General features: G+C 47.2%; 1 protein-coding gene across 1 annotated transcript in view; it reads right to left on the minus strand.

Annotated features, from left to right (window-relative positions):
* The window catches only part of LIG1 (DNA ligase 1), a 381,450-nt gene that overhangs the window by 36,579 nt on the left and 326,343 nt on the right, over positions 1-18,528 (minus strand). Inside the window, exon 24 of the mRNA XM_063435935.1 lies at positions 11,125-11,268. Within this exon, the coding sequence (XP_063292005.1) occupies positions 11,125-11,268 (144 nt within the window). The remainder of the gene's footprint in view (positions 1-11,124; positions 11,269-18,528) is intronic.

Here is an 18,528-nt window from a genome sequence, read left to right on the forward strand (position 1 = left end):
ACTGCCGTTGGACATTTAAAATTTTCTTCAGTCGAAGTTTGCTTATGCATAAGCGCTACGGAATCTGTTGGCGCTATATAAATGGCAATAATAATAATAATAGACTCCAATATATCCAATTTTTTTGCTAGCCTTTGTATTTCTTCGGCTCGTTCCTTTTTACATCTAGCACCCCATTTGATTAAGACCCCCCGGATCACACTCTTATGCGCTTCCCATGTCCATGGTTCCTTAATATCATCTGTATATTATCCAAAGAATATTGAGAAAGCTTTTCTAATAAGTCCTTAGAGACCCTTGTAACGTCAAGAAGGGACTCATTTAATCTCCATATGTTATTACCCTTTTCCTTGGACAAAGTTCAGATCAGAGTTTAAGAGAATTGCCACTCCTCTAGACTTGCCTTTCAAAAAATTACTTTAGAAAGTCTGATTGAATTTATTCGTATTAAGTCTAGCCTGAAAAGTGTTTTTATAGTGGGTTTCTTGAATAAATACAATATCTTTTTTTTGCCTTTCTAGCTCCTGTACCAAGATAGAGCGTTTCCCTGGGGAATTTAGACCATTAACGTTCAAAGACATACAACTAATCTGTACCATAAAAACAGTCGAAAATTTCCAATTCTACGTTACTAAGATCAAGCCCCTTACCACTACTCCCATATTTAAACAAAAGGCAAAACGAAAGAACAAAAAAGAAAACAAAAAAGAAAAAGGAAAGGAAAGAAAGTCTAAGTATATAATCTTTATATCAATACTATCTCCAAAATAGGTTAATTCCCCCGTGGGAGACACATTTGTGTCCACAAGACATATCAGCATCTTCCTAAGGGGGAGGGGAGAGAGAGAAAAAGGCAGTTGGGATCAAAATTATAGGCTAGTTTTTCAGGGTACTTCCACCAATATTCTACATTGCCCTAATACATCATCTCATATTGTCCCACTTCACAAGGCCATCTGATGTTATTAAGGCAAACTTTCCCTAACGTTTTTTTAATTTTTTGTTTTACTTTGGTTAATAGGTTAATTCCCCCGTGGGAGACACATTTGTGTCCACAAGACATATCAGCATCTTCCTAAGGGGGAGGGGAGAGAGAGAAAAAGGCAGTTGGGATCAAAATTATAGGCTAGTTTTTCAGGGTACTTCCACCAATATTCTACATTGCCCTAATACATCATCTCATATTGTCCCACTTCACAAGGCCATCTGATGTTATTAAGGCAAACTTTCCCTAACGTTTTTTTTATTTTTTGTTTTACTTTGCCATTTAGGTTTTTGTATCTCTTGCGGTGAGGACATGCCTGAAAGACCTGTCCAGTCTTCAATCTCTATATAAGGGAGCCCAAGAGCTTGTAAGAAATCAGGTATATCTGATGGGGTCTTTATCATATATGTTTTGGAGTGCTGGAAGACCATTAGAGCAAATGCTTTAATTCTTTTATAAAATATTATACATAGATAATACAGACACTCCACACTTACCGACCGGGTTCCGTTCCTACAACCCGGTCGTAGAACGAATCGGTCGGTAAGTGAAGAGTTAAGGGATTCCGTGCTCTGGTGCGTTCGTCTATGTTCGGGGAAGTTTCCCCGAACATAGACATGCGCCCCAGAGCAGGGAATCCCCACGACGGCTCGCACTTACGCCTGGTCGTAAGTGCGAGCCGTCGTAAAATAGGTAGGTCACTAAATGATGACCACCTGTACATGAATAATATATTTATTTTTTAAAAACATTTTTTACTTTTTAGCAGCCTGGGGGACTGCATGACAGCTCAGAAAGTCCCCCTGCTGGCAGCTCCTAGAGTCATATTGCGGTGATGTGATCATGGTGATCACATGGCCCTGGAGGGAAAGTGTGGCTGGAGCTGCTGCGGTCTATACCAGTCCCCCACCCCAACCGTGATCGCTGGTCCAGGGCTCCTATTTCCTGCGGACATACTAGGTACATCTGCGGTCCTTAACGACCATTTTGTCGGACGTACCTAGTACGTCCATAGTCGTTAAGGGGCTATACACCCTGTTCCAAATTATTATGCAAATGATATTTTTCTCATTTACCTAAATAATTGATGTAAATAACAGTCAGTATAATTCATGTTATCAACTATTAAGAGTACAATTAAAATTTTATTGAACGGGGGCGGAGCTTGAACTCGGAGCCGAGCGGACGTGTGCTGTGTGAGCTCCCGCTCGATAAACTGACTTTCTGGGGAAAAACCCCGGAAACCTCCAAGCGACTGACGCCACACTAGGCTAAGACAACCGGGGATACTGCGACGACAAGGCAGATACCTTTCGCGGGCGCCCACGGTAGTGTAAACCGCGGCTACAAACTGAGGCCTGCAGACGGCTAAGGGGGGAAGGGCGGCCAACTTCCCTGCCGACTGGTACGTCCAGCAGACCCACTCTGCTCCTACCCCCCCCCCCTTGGGGGGCCGGCGACTCGGAGTCTCTCTAAGAACAGAGATGCGGAAGACCCGCACCCAAGATGGCGGCCCAGCAGCAAACCACAGCAACAGACAAGCACCAAACAAGCGACAGGGCCCCTGGAGGCTTTTGATCAGCACTGTAAGAGCTTCTGGACGATACTCTGCAACCAGGGCCTAACCCGCAGACAGGCGGTGAAAGCGTTGGCCCCATGGATCCGCCCGGTAACCCGGCGCCGCTGTTATGGGCCCCTACCTCGAATCCCCAAAACTGCCGCCCAGCAAAGCAGACACCAGCGACCAACGAGGCGGGCGGGGGAGCCACATGGCATGGGTGCCGATACTCGCTCCCAAAAACACAGGAGCTGGAGCGTCAGGCAAGCCCAACAAACATCTACCTCATATGGCACCAGAACCTGGGACCGGTACGGCGTACCACCACACTCTACAGCCTCTGCGACTAACGGAGGCATGACATGGAGGTCCACCCCACAGTTTAGCGTTGGAGTGAAATCCAGACCGCGGGACACCCTTGAAGAGGCGCAACTTGAAGCCCCGAAGAAACATAGGCTTAACGACCCAGGAGCCGGAGCTCGGGAGAAAGCCCACGCACGGAGCTACCCCATAATGGGAATTGGCTGAGGGACCCAAGAACTTCCTTAGTCACACGGCAGAACCAATAGCGCACAAATATCAAAGTGACTTTCGTTCTGTCTCCATGATTCCTATACTGTTATTATATCACTCTCCCACACATTCTGTTGCTGGGACCATCCTGACAACTCACACTAACCTCAGCCAACACTCTATATACGCACCCAGCGGTTATAACACCCTGACATAGGCTACAGCTCTAACTCCAAACCTCACTCATCACGTACCTGGCACAACAGAGCTAGCCCCTAATGTCCACAGTAAAATATTCCTGCTAACACGACACAACCACATTAGCCTGTGTAAACTAGAAATTCACTTTCAATGCTGGAAGTTACTATATATGACTCCGCTTGTTTGCATGTTAATTTTAACTTTTACTGCTGATGCTTTACTGAACTACTCGTGTCTTTTGACAGATTGTCCATTTTGCTTATTATAATGTTTAGCAATTCAGCAGGTTACTAATCTACGTCAGTCATGTCTATTTATTGCTCGTAAATACCTCTTGCTAATGTTACTCGCATTTACTAACCTGATTTACTCAGCATTACTCTAACAATTTAAAATGTGTGCAGTTTAATCCCATGTCACAGTATTGTCAGCTTTGTGAAGGCATGTAATCGCTATTGTGGAATTGCAGCCATGTTTGTACCCCCCTATGTACAATAAAAATAAAGAATTAAAAAAAAAAATGAAAAAAAAAATTATTGAACAAACCTCCTAATGTTTTTTTAAACATAAACTTACAATGCACTGTTCCAAATTATTACGCACAGTAAGTTTCAAAACACTTTATAGGTTGTAAAGAACTGAAAATTGTCATTTGTTGTGTTTGCAGCATATTTACTGAAATCAAAAGCTATTTCAATCAAACTTATAACATTTTAAACATTTTAACAGGTCATGTTACATTTTAACATAGGACCCCTAATTTGATAGCAGCTTCACAAGTCTTGCATCCATTGAACTTGTGAGTTTTTGGACAGTTTCTGCTTAAATTTTTTGCAAGATGTCAGAATAGTCTCCCAGAGCTGCTGTTTGGTTGTAAACTGCCTCCCACCCTCATAGACCTTTTGCTTGAGGATGCTCCAACGGTACAGGGGAGGATGGAGGCCACACCATGACTTTCTCTCCTTTTATCCCCATAGCAGCCATTGCAGAGGTGCAGAGGTATGCAGAGGTATTCTTTGCAGCATCAGATGGTGCATTGACATGCATGAAGATGTTTTTTTTACAGAAAGCATAGTTCTTCCTTCTGTCCGTCAGAAACTCCACATACTTTTAAGAGGTCATCATCTTTACACCTTCGGGGACCCTAAAAGGGCCAACCTACTCTCTTCCCATGATTCCAGCACAAAACATGACTCCACCACCGCCTTGCTGACGTCGCAGCCTTGTTGGAACAAAGTGGCAGTCCACCAACCATCCACTTCTCCATCCATCTGGACCATCCAGGGTTGCACGGCACTCATCAGTGAACAGGATTGTTTGAAATTAGTCTTCATGTATTTTTCTGCCCAATGCAGCAGTTTCTGCTTGTGAACATTGGTTAGTGGTGGCCAAATAGAAGGTTTATGCACAGTTGCAAGACTCTGGAGGACTCTACACCTTGATGTCCGTGGGACTCCAGAGGCACCAGCAGCTTCAATTATCTGTTTGCTGCTATGTAATGGTATTTTAGCAGCTGCTCTCTTGATCCGAAATCTTTCTCAATGTGTCTTTATCGGCACAAACCGGTCTGTGCTCTGAAGCAGCCACAAATCTCTTAATAGTGCGATGATCACGTTTAAGTTTTCGTGAAATATCTAATGTTTTCATACCTCGTCCAAGGCATTGAACTATTTTACTCTTTTCAGGAGCAGAGAGATTCTTTTTCTTCCCCATATTGCATGAAAATGGTGATCTGCTTAATAATGTGGAACACCCTTCCTTTAGTAGTTTTTCCTTAAATTGGGCTCACCTGGCAGTCTATCACAGGTGTCCGAGATTGTTTTTACTGATCAAAAGAGCCCTGAGACACAATGCCATCCATGAGTTAAACTGAAAAACTAAATATTTAAAGCGGCACTGTCATGCCGAACTTACCTTTCCTCAATCTCTTCCTCTTCTCCCCCTCTCTCGGGATCTGTTATTCTTTTCTTCCATTCTTCTTTAGTTTTCTTTAAAATCATAAGACAAAGTAGGGACTCTGTCTTATGGAGGATTCCTCCGCTTGACCAGCTCTGACCAGCGGAGGAGCAAAGTGTGCTTCATTTCCGCTGGTCAGAGCAATTTTCCCATGATCCCTAGCTTTCCTCCCAGTTCCCACAATGCTTCCTGTCAGTATTGCCGAAAGTCCTGTCACTTAGACAGAACGCCGGCAAAACTGCCGAATTGCATCCTAACAGAATGAGCACTGTTTCTCCATTGGTGTTAGGATGCAATTCGGTACTTTGTTCGGATCGGAATTTCATTCAAATGAATGAAACTCCGATCCTATTCATTGCTGTGGCTGCATCTTGCAGCCGCTTAGTAGATAACTCCCTAATTCCCACGGTATCAGGGAGCTATCTACTAAAAGGCTGAAAGACCTAAACTGGTCTTTCAGCCAAATTTACTAACACCAAGTAAAAATGACTTGGTATTAGTAAATAATATGCCCCTACTCGCTATACCGCGAGTAGGGGCATGTCTAGTAAGCAGTGAGCAGCCTGTGGCTGCTCACTGTAGAAAAAAAATAAAAAAAATATTGCCCCCCACCCCTGAATGACGGGTGGGGGCCGTAAAGTAAAATAAGGGAGGGAGACCTATTGTCCCCCCCCCCCTGGCCCCCACCCCTGAGCGGTGGGTGGGGGCCATAAAGATAATGAGGGGGGGGGGACCTACTGTCCTCCCCCCCGGCCCCCACCCCTGGGCGGCGGGTGGGGGCCATAATAGTAGTAGGGGGGGGGGGACCTACTGTCCTCCCCCCCGGCCCCCACCCCTGGCCGGCGGGTGGGGGCCATAATAGTAATAAAGGGGGGGGGGACCTACTGTCCTCCCCCCCGGCCCCCACCCCTGGGCGGCGGGTGGGGGCCATAATGGTAATAAGAGGGGGGGACCTACTGTCCTCCCCCCCCCGGCCCCCACCCCTGGGCGGCGGGTGGGGGCCATAATAGTAGTAGGGGGGGGGGGGACACACCTACTGTCCTCCCCCCGGCCCCCACCCCTGGCCGGCGGGTGGGGGCCATAATAGTAATAGGTAATGGGGGGGGGGGGGACCTACTGTCCCCCCCCCCCAGGCCCCCACCCCTGGGCGGCGGGTGGGGGCCATAATAGTAGTAGGGGGGGGGGGGGACCTACTGTCCTCCCCCCCCGGCCCCCACCCCTGGCCGGCGGGTGGGGACCATAATGGTAATAAGAGGGGGGGGGGACCTACTGTCCTCCCCCCCCCGACCCCCACCCCTGGGCGGCGGGTGGGGGCCATCATAGTAATAAGGGGGGGGGAGACCTACTGCCCCCCCCCGCCCCCACCCCTGGGCGGCGGGTGGGGGCACTAAGTAAATTCCCCCCCCCCATCAAGGTGACTAGGGGTGCCCAAGCCCCTAGTCACCCACCCCCCACCCAAATAAAAAATGCCCCTACCTACCCCCCTCACCCTAAAAAATAGTGAGGGGGGAATAAAATTGCTAACCTGTAAAGTTACATTAAACTTACCATTCGACGTCTTCTTTTTTCTAAAATCTTCATTTTTCAGCCCCAAAAAGGCCAAATAAAAAACCATCATAGCCGTCGAACTAAAAATAAAATAAAAAACCAGACGAAAAAGGAAAAACCCGAGCGCACAAAAAAATAATCCATCTTCACCCATGGAGGGCTCCGCGCAGACTGAGCTCCGCAGGGCGGGGCAAGGCTTATAGTAGGTCCCAGTAGGTCCCCCCCCATTATCGTTATGGCCCCCACCCGCCGCCCAGGGGTGGGGGCCGGGGGGGGGAGGACAGTAGATCCCCCCCCTTATTACTATTATGGCCCCCACCCGCCGCCCAGGGGTGGGGGCCGGGGGGGGGAGGACAGTAGGTCCCCCCCCCCCTATTACTATTATGGCCCCCACCCGCCGCCCAGGGGTGGGGGCCGGGGGTGGGACATTAGGTGTCCCCCCCTATTACTATTATGGCCCCCACCCGCCGCCCAGGGGTGGCGGCCGGGGGGTGGAGGACAGTAGGTCCCCCCCCCCTTATTACTATTATGGCCCCCAACCGCCGCCCAGGGGTGGGGGCCTGAGGGGAGGACAGTAGGTCCCCCCTCATTCCCATTATGGCCCCCACCCGCCGCCCAGGGGTGGGGGCCGGGGGGTGGAGGACAGTAGGTCCCCCCCCCCCCTTATTACTATTATGGCCCCCACCCGCCGCCCAGGGGTGGGGGCCTGAGGGGAGGACAGTAGGTCCCCCCTCATTCCCATTATGGCCCCCACCCGCCATCCAGGGGTGGGGGCCGGCGGGGGAGGACAGTGGGCCCCCCCCCCGTCCCCCCCTTATTACCCTTTTTTTTTTTTACAGTGAGCAGCCACAGGCTGCTCACTGTTTAGTGGACATGCCCCTACTCGCGATATAGCGAGTAGGGGCATTGGGGAGATTTTTATCTCCCTTGTGCTATTATGGGGGTCATATTGACCCCCATGGAGTGAGGAGGGGACCTGGGGGGCTTATGAAGTGGTGGGGAGCACTGCTCCCTGCCGCTTCTGTCTTTACATATTGCAAGGAGGGAGCTGCACGCCGGTAGCTCCCTCCTTGTAATAAACCGAACAAACAAACGAACACTGATACACAGTGTTAGTTTGTTCGTCTGATTTTTTCTATTCATTCATTCGTCTGTCTGATGAATGAATGAATAGGTGAAATTCCCGTTCGCATGTCCAGATGTTTCACTGGGCATGTGCGGGAATCTCAGGGCTATCTAGTGCGGGTAGATGACGTGTCCCACAGGGACTTCACCTACCCACACAAAGATGGCGGCGCCCTGAATATAGATCGGGGCAGAAAATAAAGAATAAAAAATAGGTAATGTGGGGGGCATAGGGGCATTTGGGGATGACTAGGGGGTCGATTGGATGTAGTTGAGGCGGGAGGGGGGTTAAAAAAAAAACGGAATTCGGCATGACAGTGCCGCTTTAATCTTTGTGACACTTAAATAGAATTTGCATAATAATTTGGAACAGGGTGTACATAGATGTATATATTTTCATTCTAAGTATTTGATATAAATATATATTATTTTCAAAATACAGTTAGATTAAAATGACACCTATATAATCTAAAAATATATATTTTTACAGTTTATTTTTAATTAAGTATTTATTTTTTATAATATATATATATATATATATATATATATATATATATATATACACACCCGTGTGTAATCTTACTCTAAGCATTTTTATATTAATATATGTATATAATAATAAAAAATACACTTACTATTATGTTATATATAAGATATATATATATATATATATACATATATGAGAACAAAAGGATCTGGTATGCCTAATGCAATACACAGGAATGGGGGAGTAGGACTCTTGAGTAGTCGCTCAAGACTGGATATTAATAGGGTTTCACCTAGAAACCTATTGAAAGATAAAATAAGAGGTAACACCCTAGGTGCAGTGTACGTGATCCAGGAGCTAACTAGCAAAAATGGCTAAAACTAGAAATAGTAAGATTATAAAAATTATAAAGATTATAATAATTACAATGTGCAAATAAATAATGAAAAAACGTGGTGGTGATATAATAGTGGTATAAATATAAATATATATATATATATATATATATATATATATATATAAATAGGGTAGAAATACTTCAAAAAAGGAACACTGGGATAAAGTGCAACAAGAATGTATGGTGAGTATACCTTTAAGAACTGCTATAGGCAGAATTTGTGGAATAAGCACCAAATAATATACTTTTGTAAAAAGATATAAACATAATACAGCAGAAGAAACAGTATGTGCAAAAAACTGTTTCCTGCAGTGCAATATAATGGTGATATCGCTGTAAAGTGCCACTGGAACAAATAATTGGAATAGTAAAAAACTGGGTGAAAGTAAAAACCAGTTTATTCACAATATAAAATAAATATAGATAAAAATATGTGTCAGGAATGGAGTCCAGAATGATTACCAGCACAGTGGATGAGAGTATTGGAAGTCAGCCTCAAGGGTCAGTCCGGATGGCTGTGGATGGTGTGAGCACTTTTCTCTTTCCAGCTGCCGGCTGCTGGTAAAGAAGGCGTGCGTGTCAGACCTCGCTCTGGGAGGTGAGTGATGCAGAGCTCCCGGTCCGGGACTGTGAAGGCTTCGCTGTCAAGTTGTTACACCACTGGCTGGAACATAGATGGAATCGACTGAACAAGCAGGTTACCGATTCCATCTATGTTCCATCCAGTGGTGTAACAACTTGACAGCGAAGCCTTCACAGTCCCGGACCAGGAGCTCTGCATCACTCACCTCCCAGAGCGAGGTCTGACACGCACACCTTCTTTACCGGCAGCCGGCAGCAGAAAAGTGCTCACACCATCCACAGCCATCCGGACTGACCCTTGAGGCTGACTTCCAATACTCTCATCCACTGTGCTGGTAATCATTCTGGACTCCATTCCTGACACAATTTAATGTGTAATTAAGTTAATTTATAAACTATTTTAATTTTTTTTAAACTTGTTTTTTTAACTTTTTTACCATCAGTTCAGGCAGTACCCCTGCTGGCAGCACTGTTGACACCTATTGTGGGCGTGTGATCGCTCTTTTAGAGCGGTCACATGGCTCTTGGGGGTCTTAAATTGGAGATGCAGGGACTCAGAAGAAGACCGATTGCCGGCGGTGGAACGGCGGCGATCGGTAAGTACATAGGGAGGGAGAGTAGGGGTTAGTTTAAAAAACTAGGGGTTAATTTAAAAAAACAAAAACAAAAAAAAAACCTTGAGGCACTGAAGGCTTCTGATACTCTGCAATACACTGCCAGTCACCACGTGCAGTGACCCGGAAGTGATCGCTCCAGGGGGAGCGATCACTCGGGTGCCCGGCAGTGAGCGAGGGGAATTCCAAGATATTGAGGCATCGTGCAATACCCTTAGAGCAGCTGGAAGCGCTCATTTTGGCAGCGGAAGTACAGGGTAAATAGGTGGTCATTAACAAAAATGTTTTGCCCTGTACGTCCGTGGTCACTAAGGGGTTAAAACAGCAATTGGATAAATACTTGCAAAAACATAATATGCATGGATATAATTTAATTAGATGGGTAATAGCTTCTTGATCCAAAGAGATATCGGACTGCCATTCTGGGATAAGCAGGAATTTTTGCCTAGTTTGTTGCAAAACTGGAAGTCCTTCAGATAGGGGTTTTGCCTGCTTTTGAATCCACAGCAAAAACAAATGTGAGAAAGGTTGAACTTGATGGATACATATCTCTTTTCAGCTATGCAACTATATATATATATATATATATATATATATATATATAAAAAAAAAAAAAGATCTTTACAAGAATTCAAAGACAGTCTTCTAACTTATTTAAATATTTTGGAAACTAGATCCCAAGCCCCCGAAATCAGAGTTTTTTCTTGAGCTGCAGAATTGGAATAGGATAGGAATGGGCCTCGCACATTCAGCTGTTGGACTGCAGAATCTTTAACTTTATTAAAAGCTTGCTGGAAGTTGGACTGGAACCGATAAAAAAATGTGGACATTTTGTTTTGCTTAGATTTATCTAGAAAAACTTCTGAACACCGAGTACTTTCTTTTGCATCCAGCTGGAAGTGGAATCTGACACACAGTGCAAGGCAAGTGTTTGGCCTTAGGTTTATTGTGAACAGACTGATATTTCTGGTTTGGCCATTTTTCTGGATTAGAACCACTGACTATGAACAAATAGAAAACCACAGCCAGGGCTAAACATCTAGAAATCTATAATAAAAAATACACAAAAAAACTCTTACCTAAGAATCAAAGCAAGAGCTCCATAAACTACAAAAACAACACTTCTGTTTAATAAGGTAAACACAGACCAACACTTACTAGTCCAAGTGCTGCTTTATGTACAGGCGAGATGGATAGATCAGCACACTTGACCTCCCAAACTTGTACTGGATCAAACCAGTGATCTGGTTGCATGGAACTATCCCAGCGGTAGTAACTACGAGGACACTCAATGACATGATCCTTGAATGGAAGAAAAGAAAACAAAAAAAAAAAAAAAAACAGTTTAGTAAATGTAACATAGTGCTTTGCCTACTACAGAAAAATGCAGTACCATAACCAAATTGTACCAACACAACATTTTGACATTTTACATCTTTTGTTCTCAAGTGTTATTTTTGTATGCTCAGTTTTGTAAAGTTAAAAGCTGTTCTTTGCTTGATAACCCCCCCTATCCCGCTAAAATCACAAACAAAAAGATTCTTGCAAAAATTTTGTAAGTAATTGCAGTTTTATATTAAAATTTTGAGAATCGGCTGCATAAACCGATAAAGTACTGCAGTGCTCAACCAGCACTTAGAATACTACTTGCAGGGCGTGGTTTGACCGCCAACGAAGATGGCCGCATAGAGCGAGTGCTCCGCACCCCGGCGCTCAAATACAGCACAGTAACCTGCTAATTTCCCGACAGACGGAGCATACACATTACCCCGAACACCCCGACATTCCCACCGGACAAGGGGACCGGATGTCAAACCGCAGACCGACAAAGAAGAGCTCAAAAGAAGCCATATCAGTGGCGGACATGCTGTCTGCACAGAGGCCTACAGCGCGTGGGGCGCCTGCGGCCGCGAGCCCTAACTCCAGGGACCCTCTGGACCGGGCCGGACCGGGGAACCCACCCACAGAGGCAACTTCCAGAGACATATTGCAATCTCTGGCCGAAGTGAAGGGCTACTTAGCCGAAGAAATCAAGCGGACGGCGGCAGAAGTGAAGGCCGAAATTGCTGCAATAGGCGCTCGCACCAGCCATGTGGAGAAAAAACTTGATGCAGTAGTGGAGGCCCATAACACGGCGGCAACCCTCACAAACAAGCTCATGGCACACATGAACGAACTAGAGCTGGAAGTGGAAGACATTGCAAATAGATCAAGGCGGAATAATCTGCGTGTCCGAGGCCTGCCGGAATCCATTGAGGAAGGAGACCTCGAAAAGACCCTGATTGACTGCTTCAAACTAACACTGCCAGATATACCCGACCACCTATGGGTAGTAGATCGTGCCCACAGGGCGCTCAGGGTCAGGGGACCAAAAAACAGCCCGCCAAGGGATGTCATCATGCGGCTGCATTTCTACAAGACCAAGGAAGCCATACTGCGTCACAGCAGAGCCCAGGCCTACGAACCAGAAGGACATACCGTCCAGATTTACCAGGACATTGCACCAGCCACCCTCCTCAGAAGAAAAGCATGGAAGCCGGTCACGGACATGCTAAGAACCAGCGGTATTCGATTTGCATGGGGATACCCCTTCAAAATCATCGTTTTCAATGGCACAAAACCGGCTGTCCTTCACCCAGCGATGAATATGCCCGCCTTTTTCGCAGACATGGGCATTGAGCTTCCACCGGACTTTCAAGCTCCGCCAACCACCATGGACACCCTCGCCCTGTTTGAGGACAATGAGGAGACACGCGGATGAATGAGAGCTCTGCCCGACGACACCGGTGCCAGCACGGGACCGGGCGCCGGAGACACACGCAAGTTTAAACCAGCCATCTAACACCCAGTGCTTTTCACTCACTAGGGACTTACCAGACTGCATAGTTAAAAACGCATATAACATATGCACATTTTGATTAAGTACAAGTTACCTGACTCTGGGGTGTATATATAGTAATAAGAACCGCTAATGTGATATGTGGGGTACGGGGCGGGAGGGAGGGGGGAAACTGAGGGGGATGGAGTGTTTCACGATAAAATACCAAGAGGTGCTCAGCTATAGACCGTAGTGGCAGGGGCCTAGGACGCATGTGACTGGGATATATAGGGTGGGGAATGTCGAGAGATGGGGAGACGAAGGGAAGGGGGTAGTGAGTCATTACTGTAACCACTAGTTCATTATAAGGAAATCCCCACTTTGAGGCTGTGCAAATCATGCTATGGAGTGTGCATCTCCCTACCGGTAGAAACAGGGGCTAAAGTTCGGTCTATGCCCATGTGTTCTGTATTTAATCCACCCCCCACCCCCCCCAATGTATTGGGACTATCTACAGGCCCCTCAGATCCCATAGGGACATTTACTTGGTATAAGTGATGGACCATCTGTTTAAACGGCAGGCATAAGGGAGCAAAACGGAGTACAATGCTATACTCTCACGCATAGATTTTAATTCACTAACGATTTGTGCCACAAAGCGAAATGTGGGTGACACCGGGACTCCCCGAGGTCATCTGTGTCACATGTGGGGGTGAGCCCACAACCACTACAATGGAGGTAGAATACAAATGTATACTGCTGGGGAAGGGCAACAGCCCCTATATAGAGCTGACAATGATGAGTGATATGCGCAGGTAACAACCTGTTACAGACAGGGGAATTCATTTCCCCCCCCTTCTGGCGATTTGCGTAATTTCTTCATACCTTATTGTCACCCACCCCCCTCCAAATCAGGATTTGGATTACCTCTAAGTTAATGATTTTAAGAACTGATAGCTATTCTCACTTGCACACAATGTCTGCCCCTTTTTATTGTCTGAAACTATCCCCTGACTTATCAAAATTGAGTGACTTAATGAGGGTGTCTATGTTGTTGTAGGGTTAATATGCTAATTGAATCACTGCACCACAGTTCTCTCCTTGGTAAGCTGTTCTGCACACTTTGCCAGTGCTGTGTAACGTAAGCCCAAGCATTTGTCTTCTATAAAGAGTGTCACCATATAACAAGCCCATCCGGGTCTTCAATCTAAACGCATAGCCTCACTACCTAGGGAAGCAATGGTGTTTCAAAACATTGAAAAAGACACCTCAGAATTTGCCTAGAAGGTTAAATCGATAATCGTGTTCCTCACCAGCTAACGTTACCACTGATCTGAAGTAGTACAATATAATAGTGCACAGATTTGTCTTATTCAGACACATCGAAAAAAAAAAAAAGGGGGAACAATACTAAAAGCCACATAGCGACCCGGAGCCGCTTTGAAATAATCGGCCATAAGCAGCCTCACCCAACCCTGTCCCAAGCTAATGCATGGAGACATCCGGGCTACCGCTTGAATAGAGCAAACCCAACTCACTAGCCCCCAGAGGTACAAACACTTGGGAGATATTGCCCGCCCAGCCGTAGAAGCACAATGGTCCACAGACGATGGGCCCCAGGAGAATCAGGCTGACAGCGAATGCACTCTGCTAGCAGTGGGATATTGAGTTGCCCGCCCCCCCCCCCCCCCGCCCTCCGGTGTGCCCCGACGGATCGGGATCCGTAAAGCTTGAGCGTTGCCGGGGTGCTCTGCGGCTGAGTTTCCCCCCACCAGAGGTGATTCCCTCGGTGCGGTGGATGCCCACCCCCAGATCTCCCGGCGAGCCGTAAGACCAGGAGGACTTGAGGTACCTATAAGACCTAATTATTTGTACCAGTTTAACATTGTACAGTTAATTGTTAAGTTTTTAATTTGTGTATATAACTGCTGATTGATCTTAACTTTTCTTTCTTTTTCTTAACCTTTTTCTTTCTTCTTAAGGGGAACAGAGACCTCCCTTTGGCCTGCCAATCCCCCCCCCCCCCCTACCCCATAACTGCTCAGGGAAACAACCCAGTGGGCCTGCTGCTGGGGGCCACAGACCCTCCCGACTTACCTTCCTTTGACAGGTGGACGCGCCACGTCGGACAGACAAGGTACGCTGACACCACAACAACATTATGGAACTAAAACTCACCTCACTTAACGTCAACGGGCTCAACAGCCCAAACAAAAGGAGACTTCTCTTCCGAGAACTTAGACGACAGAAAACAGAGATAGCCTTTATACAGGAATCACACCTGCCCCGCACAGCTAAAACACAACTAACCAACCACCTATATACCAGAGCATATACATCCAGAGCACTATGTAAGAGGAACGGTGTCGACATTCTTATACACAAAAAGTGTCCGATACACATCACTAAGGTGCAGAGTGACACAGAGGGCCGGTACGTGATCCTGTCGGGTACGCTCCATGCGAACACCTACCATCTGATAAATGTATACGCCCCTAACACCCCGTGCAAGGAATTCTGGTCCACGCTAGAGGCATTGATCCAACAGCTTCCCAGAGGGATCTTAATCTTAGGAGGGGACCTCAATGCAACGCCGTGCCCTGCCTCGGATCGTGGAGGGGGGAGTCACCTCCCTAGGTCACAGAATAGAGGGGGACAGAACAAACTCTTACACACTTTCATGAACCATACAGGCCTACTGGACCCCTGGAGGATCCAGCACCCAAGCGAGCGAGATTATACGTTCTATTCCGTGGCTCATGCCACCTACTCCAGAATAGATCTATTCCTAGTGAACCAGCTAGCCATGCCAACCGTTAAGACCTCAGAGATAAACCTTATCTCCTGGTCCGACCATGCGGACATCGCACTCACACTACCAGGCCCACGTGCCCCATGGAAATGGAGACTAAACGCCTCCTTACTTAAAAACCCGCAGACAAAAGAAGCCATACAACAAGATATAACTCGCTACTTCCAGGAAAATTGCTCCCCCGAGATATCTCCCACGACGTTGTGGGCAGCCCATAAACCGGTGATTAGGGGGATCTTGATTAGGACGGCAACATACCTCAAGAAAGAAAAAAACAAACAGCTTCTAATCCTCCAAAAATTACTCAGAAAAACTGACATGCAACACAAACAACAGGCGACACCCCGCTCCGCTGGGGAACTTACCGACATTAGAAGACAGATTAGGGAACTAATGCTGGACGAGGTGAGCAGGGACATGGTCCACGCAAAACGTCTATTTTACGAAAAATCAAATAAAATGGACACATTACTGGCAAGGGCCCTTAGACCCAAAAGGACAGTCACTAACATCACGTCCATTAAAGATGCACAGGGACAAATCCTAAACAGCCCTACCGACATTAATCGGGAATTCACCAAATTCTTCACCCAGATCTATAATCACTCCCCAGCACTCACACGCGACAACGACACATACATGGCGCAAATTAACGACTTCCTACAGAGTGCCAAACTACCGCACCTAACGGCAGAGGCCACAGCCAATTTGGGGGAACCTATCGAAATAGCAGAAATCAGAAGGGCCATAGCGGGCCTCAAAGGGGGTAAAGCCCCAGGCCCGGATGGCTTTGATGGTTCATATTATAAAATCTTCCGAGAGCAACTCATACCCCACATGGCCGCAATGTACAAAGCCTGGACTGAGGGGGACGCACCTGACGCAGATCTGACTACGGCAGACATAGCCCTCATCCCAAAACCGGACAGAGACAGCACCAACGTAGCAAATTACCGCCCCATATCCCTGATTAACTTCGACTTAAAAGTGTACGCAAAAATCCTGGCCATCAGACTCAACTCAGTACTAGCTGGACTGGTGCACGCTGACCAGGTGGGATTTGTCCCAACCAGGCAGCTCTACGAAAACACAAGACGGGCGGTGGACCTGATCTGGTGAGCAAACAAGACCCGAAGGCCTTCTCTGGTCCTTTCCCTGGACGCGGAGAAGGCTTTCGATAGAATCCAATGGCCTTATATGTTCGCAGTCCTTGAAAAGCTGCAGCTGCCCCCCAGGTTTATACAGGCCACCTGAGCGCTCTACACGGCCCCCAGAGCCCAAATCTCACTCCCCGGTACGGCCCCTTGACCCTTTGACCTCAACAACGGTACTCGTCAGGGTTGCCCCCTCTCCCCCCTCCTGTTCATACTTGCACTTGAACCCTTACTGCATATGATCAGAACAGAGAAGGGAATTGAGGGCATTAAAATCGCGGCTGAGGAGTTTAAAATCTCGGCATATGCGGACGACGTGTTGCTCACCATTACAGACCCCACACAATCGGTCCCACATCTTCTCCGCATTCTAAGCGCATACCAACTGGTGTCTGGCTTTAAAATAAACATGGAAAAGTCGGTGGGCATGCCACTGGGCCTCTCTGAAGATGAGGTCCGGTGGCTGCGCCATACGACCGACCTGAAAATCAGTACACAAGCCATCAAATACTTGGGAGTGAAACTCACGCCAAACTACTCTGACTTATATGCCGAGAACCACCAAAAGTTGCTAACCACCCTACGGTGGGACCTAGATAGGTGGCACGACAAACCCATCCCGTGGTTGGGTAGGCTGTACACTATCAAGATGAACCTCATGCCGCGACTGCTGTTCCTTTTCCAGGCGTTGCCGGTAGCAGTATCCAAAAACAATTTACAACCGCTCCAAACAGCAGTAGACCACTTCATATGGGCTGGGAAAAGACACCGAGTAGCACGACACACAATGTACACACCCAAAAGCAAAGGAGGTCTGGGTCTCCCAAACCTCCATTTATACTACCTTTCAGCACACCTAGCACAAATAATCGAGTGGCACTCGCCACCAGACAGACACAGATGGGTAGACATAGAAACGCTCCTTTATGAGAACAGACCTACCGCAATTTTGGATATGGGTACCAAAAGCTGACCGCCCCGACTTGCACACCACCTGCCCGGCCATCCTAAACTCTATTAGAGTCTGGAATGCCACGGCCCATAAATACGCACTTACCTACCCCACATCACCCCTGACCCCATACCTCCGAAATAAAGCATTCCCACCGGGAATGTCCCCAAGGGACTTTCGGGGTCTGGAGGATACGGGAGTTCAACGCTACTGCCATCTGTTCCAAGCGGATGCGTTCCGCACATTCGAAAACTTGAAAACCCTGGCCCCGCTAGACACAAAAGATTACTTCAGATATATGCAGCTTAGGGACTTTGCCAAAACACCAGCTGTAGCACAGGCGGCTAGACTCAAGCCCACATTTTTTTGAAACACTCTGTATGACTGACGGATCGCGTGCCGGCCTTATCACACGCCTTTATGTCCAGTTAAGCGCACCTACAAAGGTCACCCAAACACCCTCTTACATCTTGCAGTGGGAAGCCGATCTCCAACAGACTCTAGGGGGCGGGGAGTGGCAGGACATCTGGGAGGCTGCAGCCAAATCCTCCATATGTGTGGTACACCAAGAACAGTGTTACAAGACACTCATGAGATGGTACACGACCCCTGTGCAACTGCACAGAATGGGCAAGACCCCCACAGACACATGCTGGAGAGGATGCGGGGAAAAGGGGACTTACTTGCACATGTGGTGGATATGCCCGAGACTTACCCATTACTGGGACGATGTGGCCAAACTCCTGACAAACATACTCAAAAAACCAATAAGGCCAGATCCCTGGACATTTCTAATAGCCAAACCAATAGACACCTTACCCAACAA

The sequence above is a fragment of the Pelobates fuscus genome, chromosome 11, assembly GCF_036172605.1.
Source record: "Pelobates fuscus isolate aPelFus1 chromosome 11, aPelFus1.pri, whole genome shotgun sequence".
Lineage (NCBI taxonomy): Eukaryota > Metazoa > Chordata > Amphibia > Anura > Pelobatidae > Pelobates > Pelobates fuscus.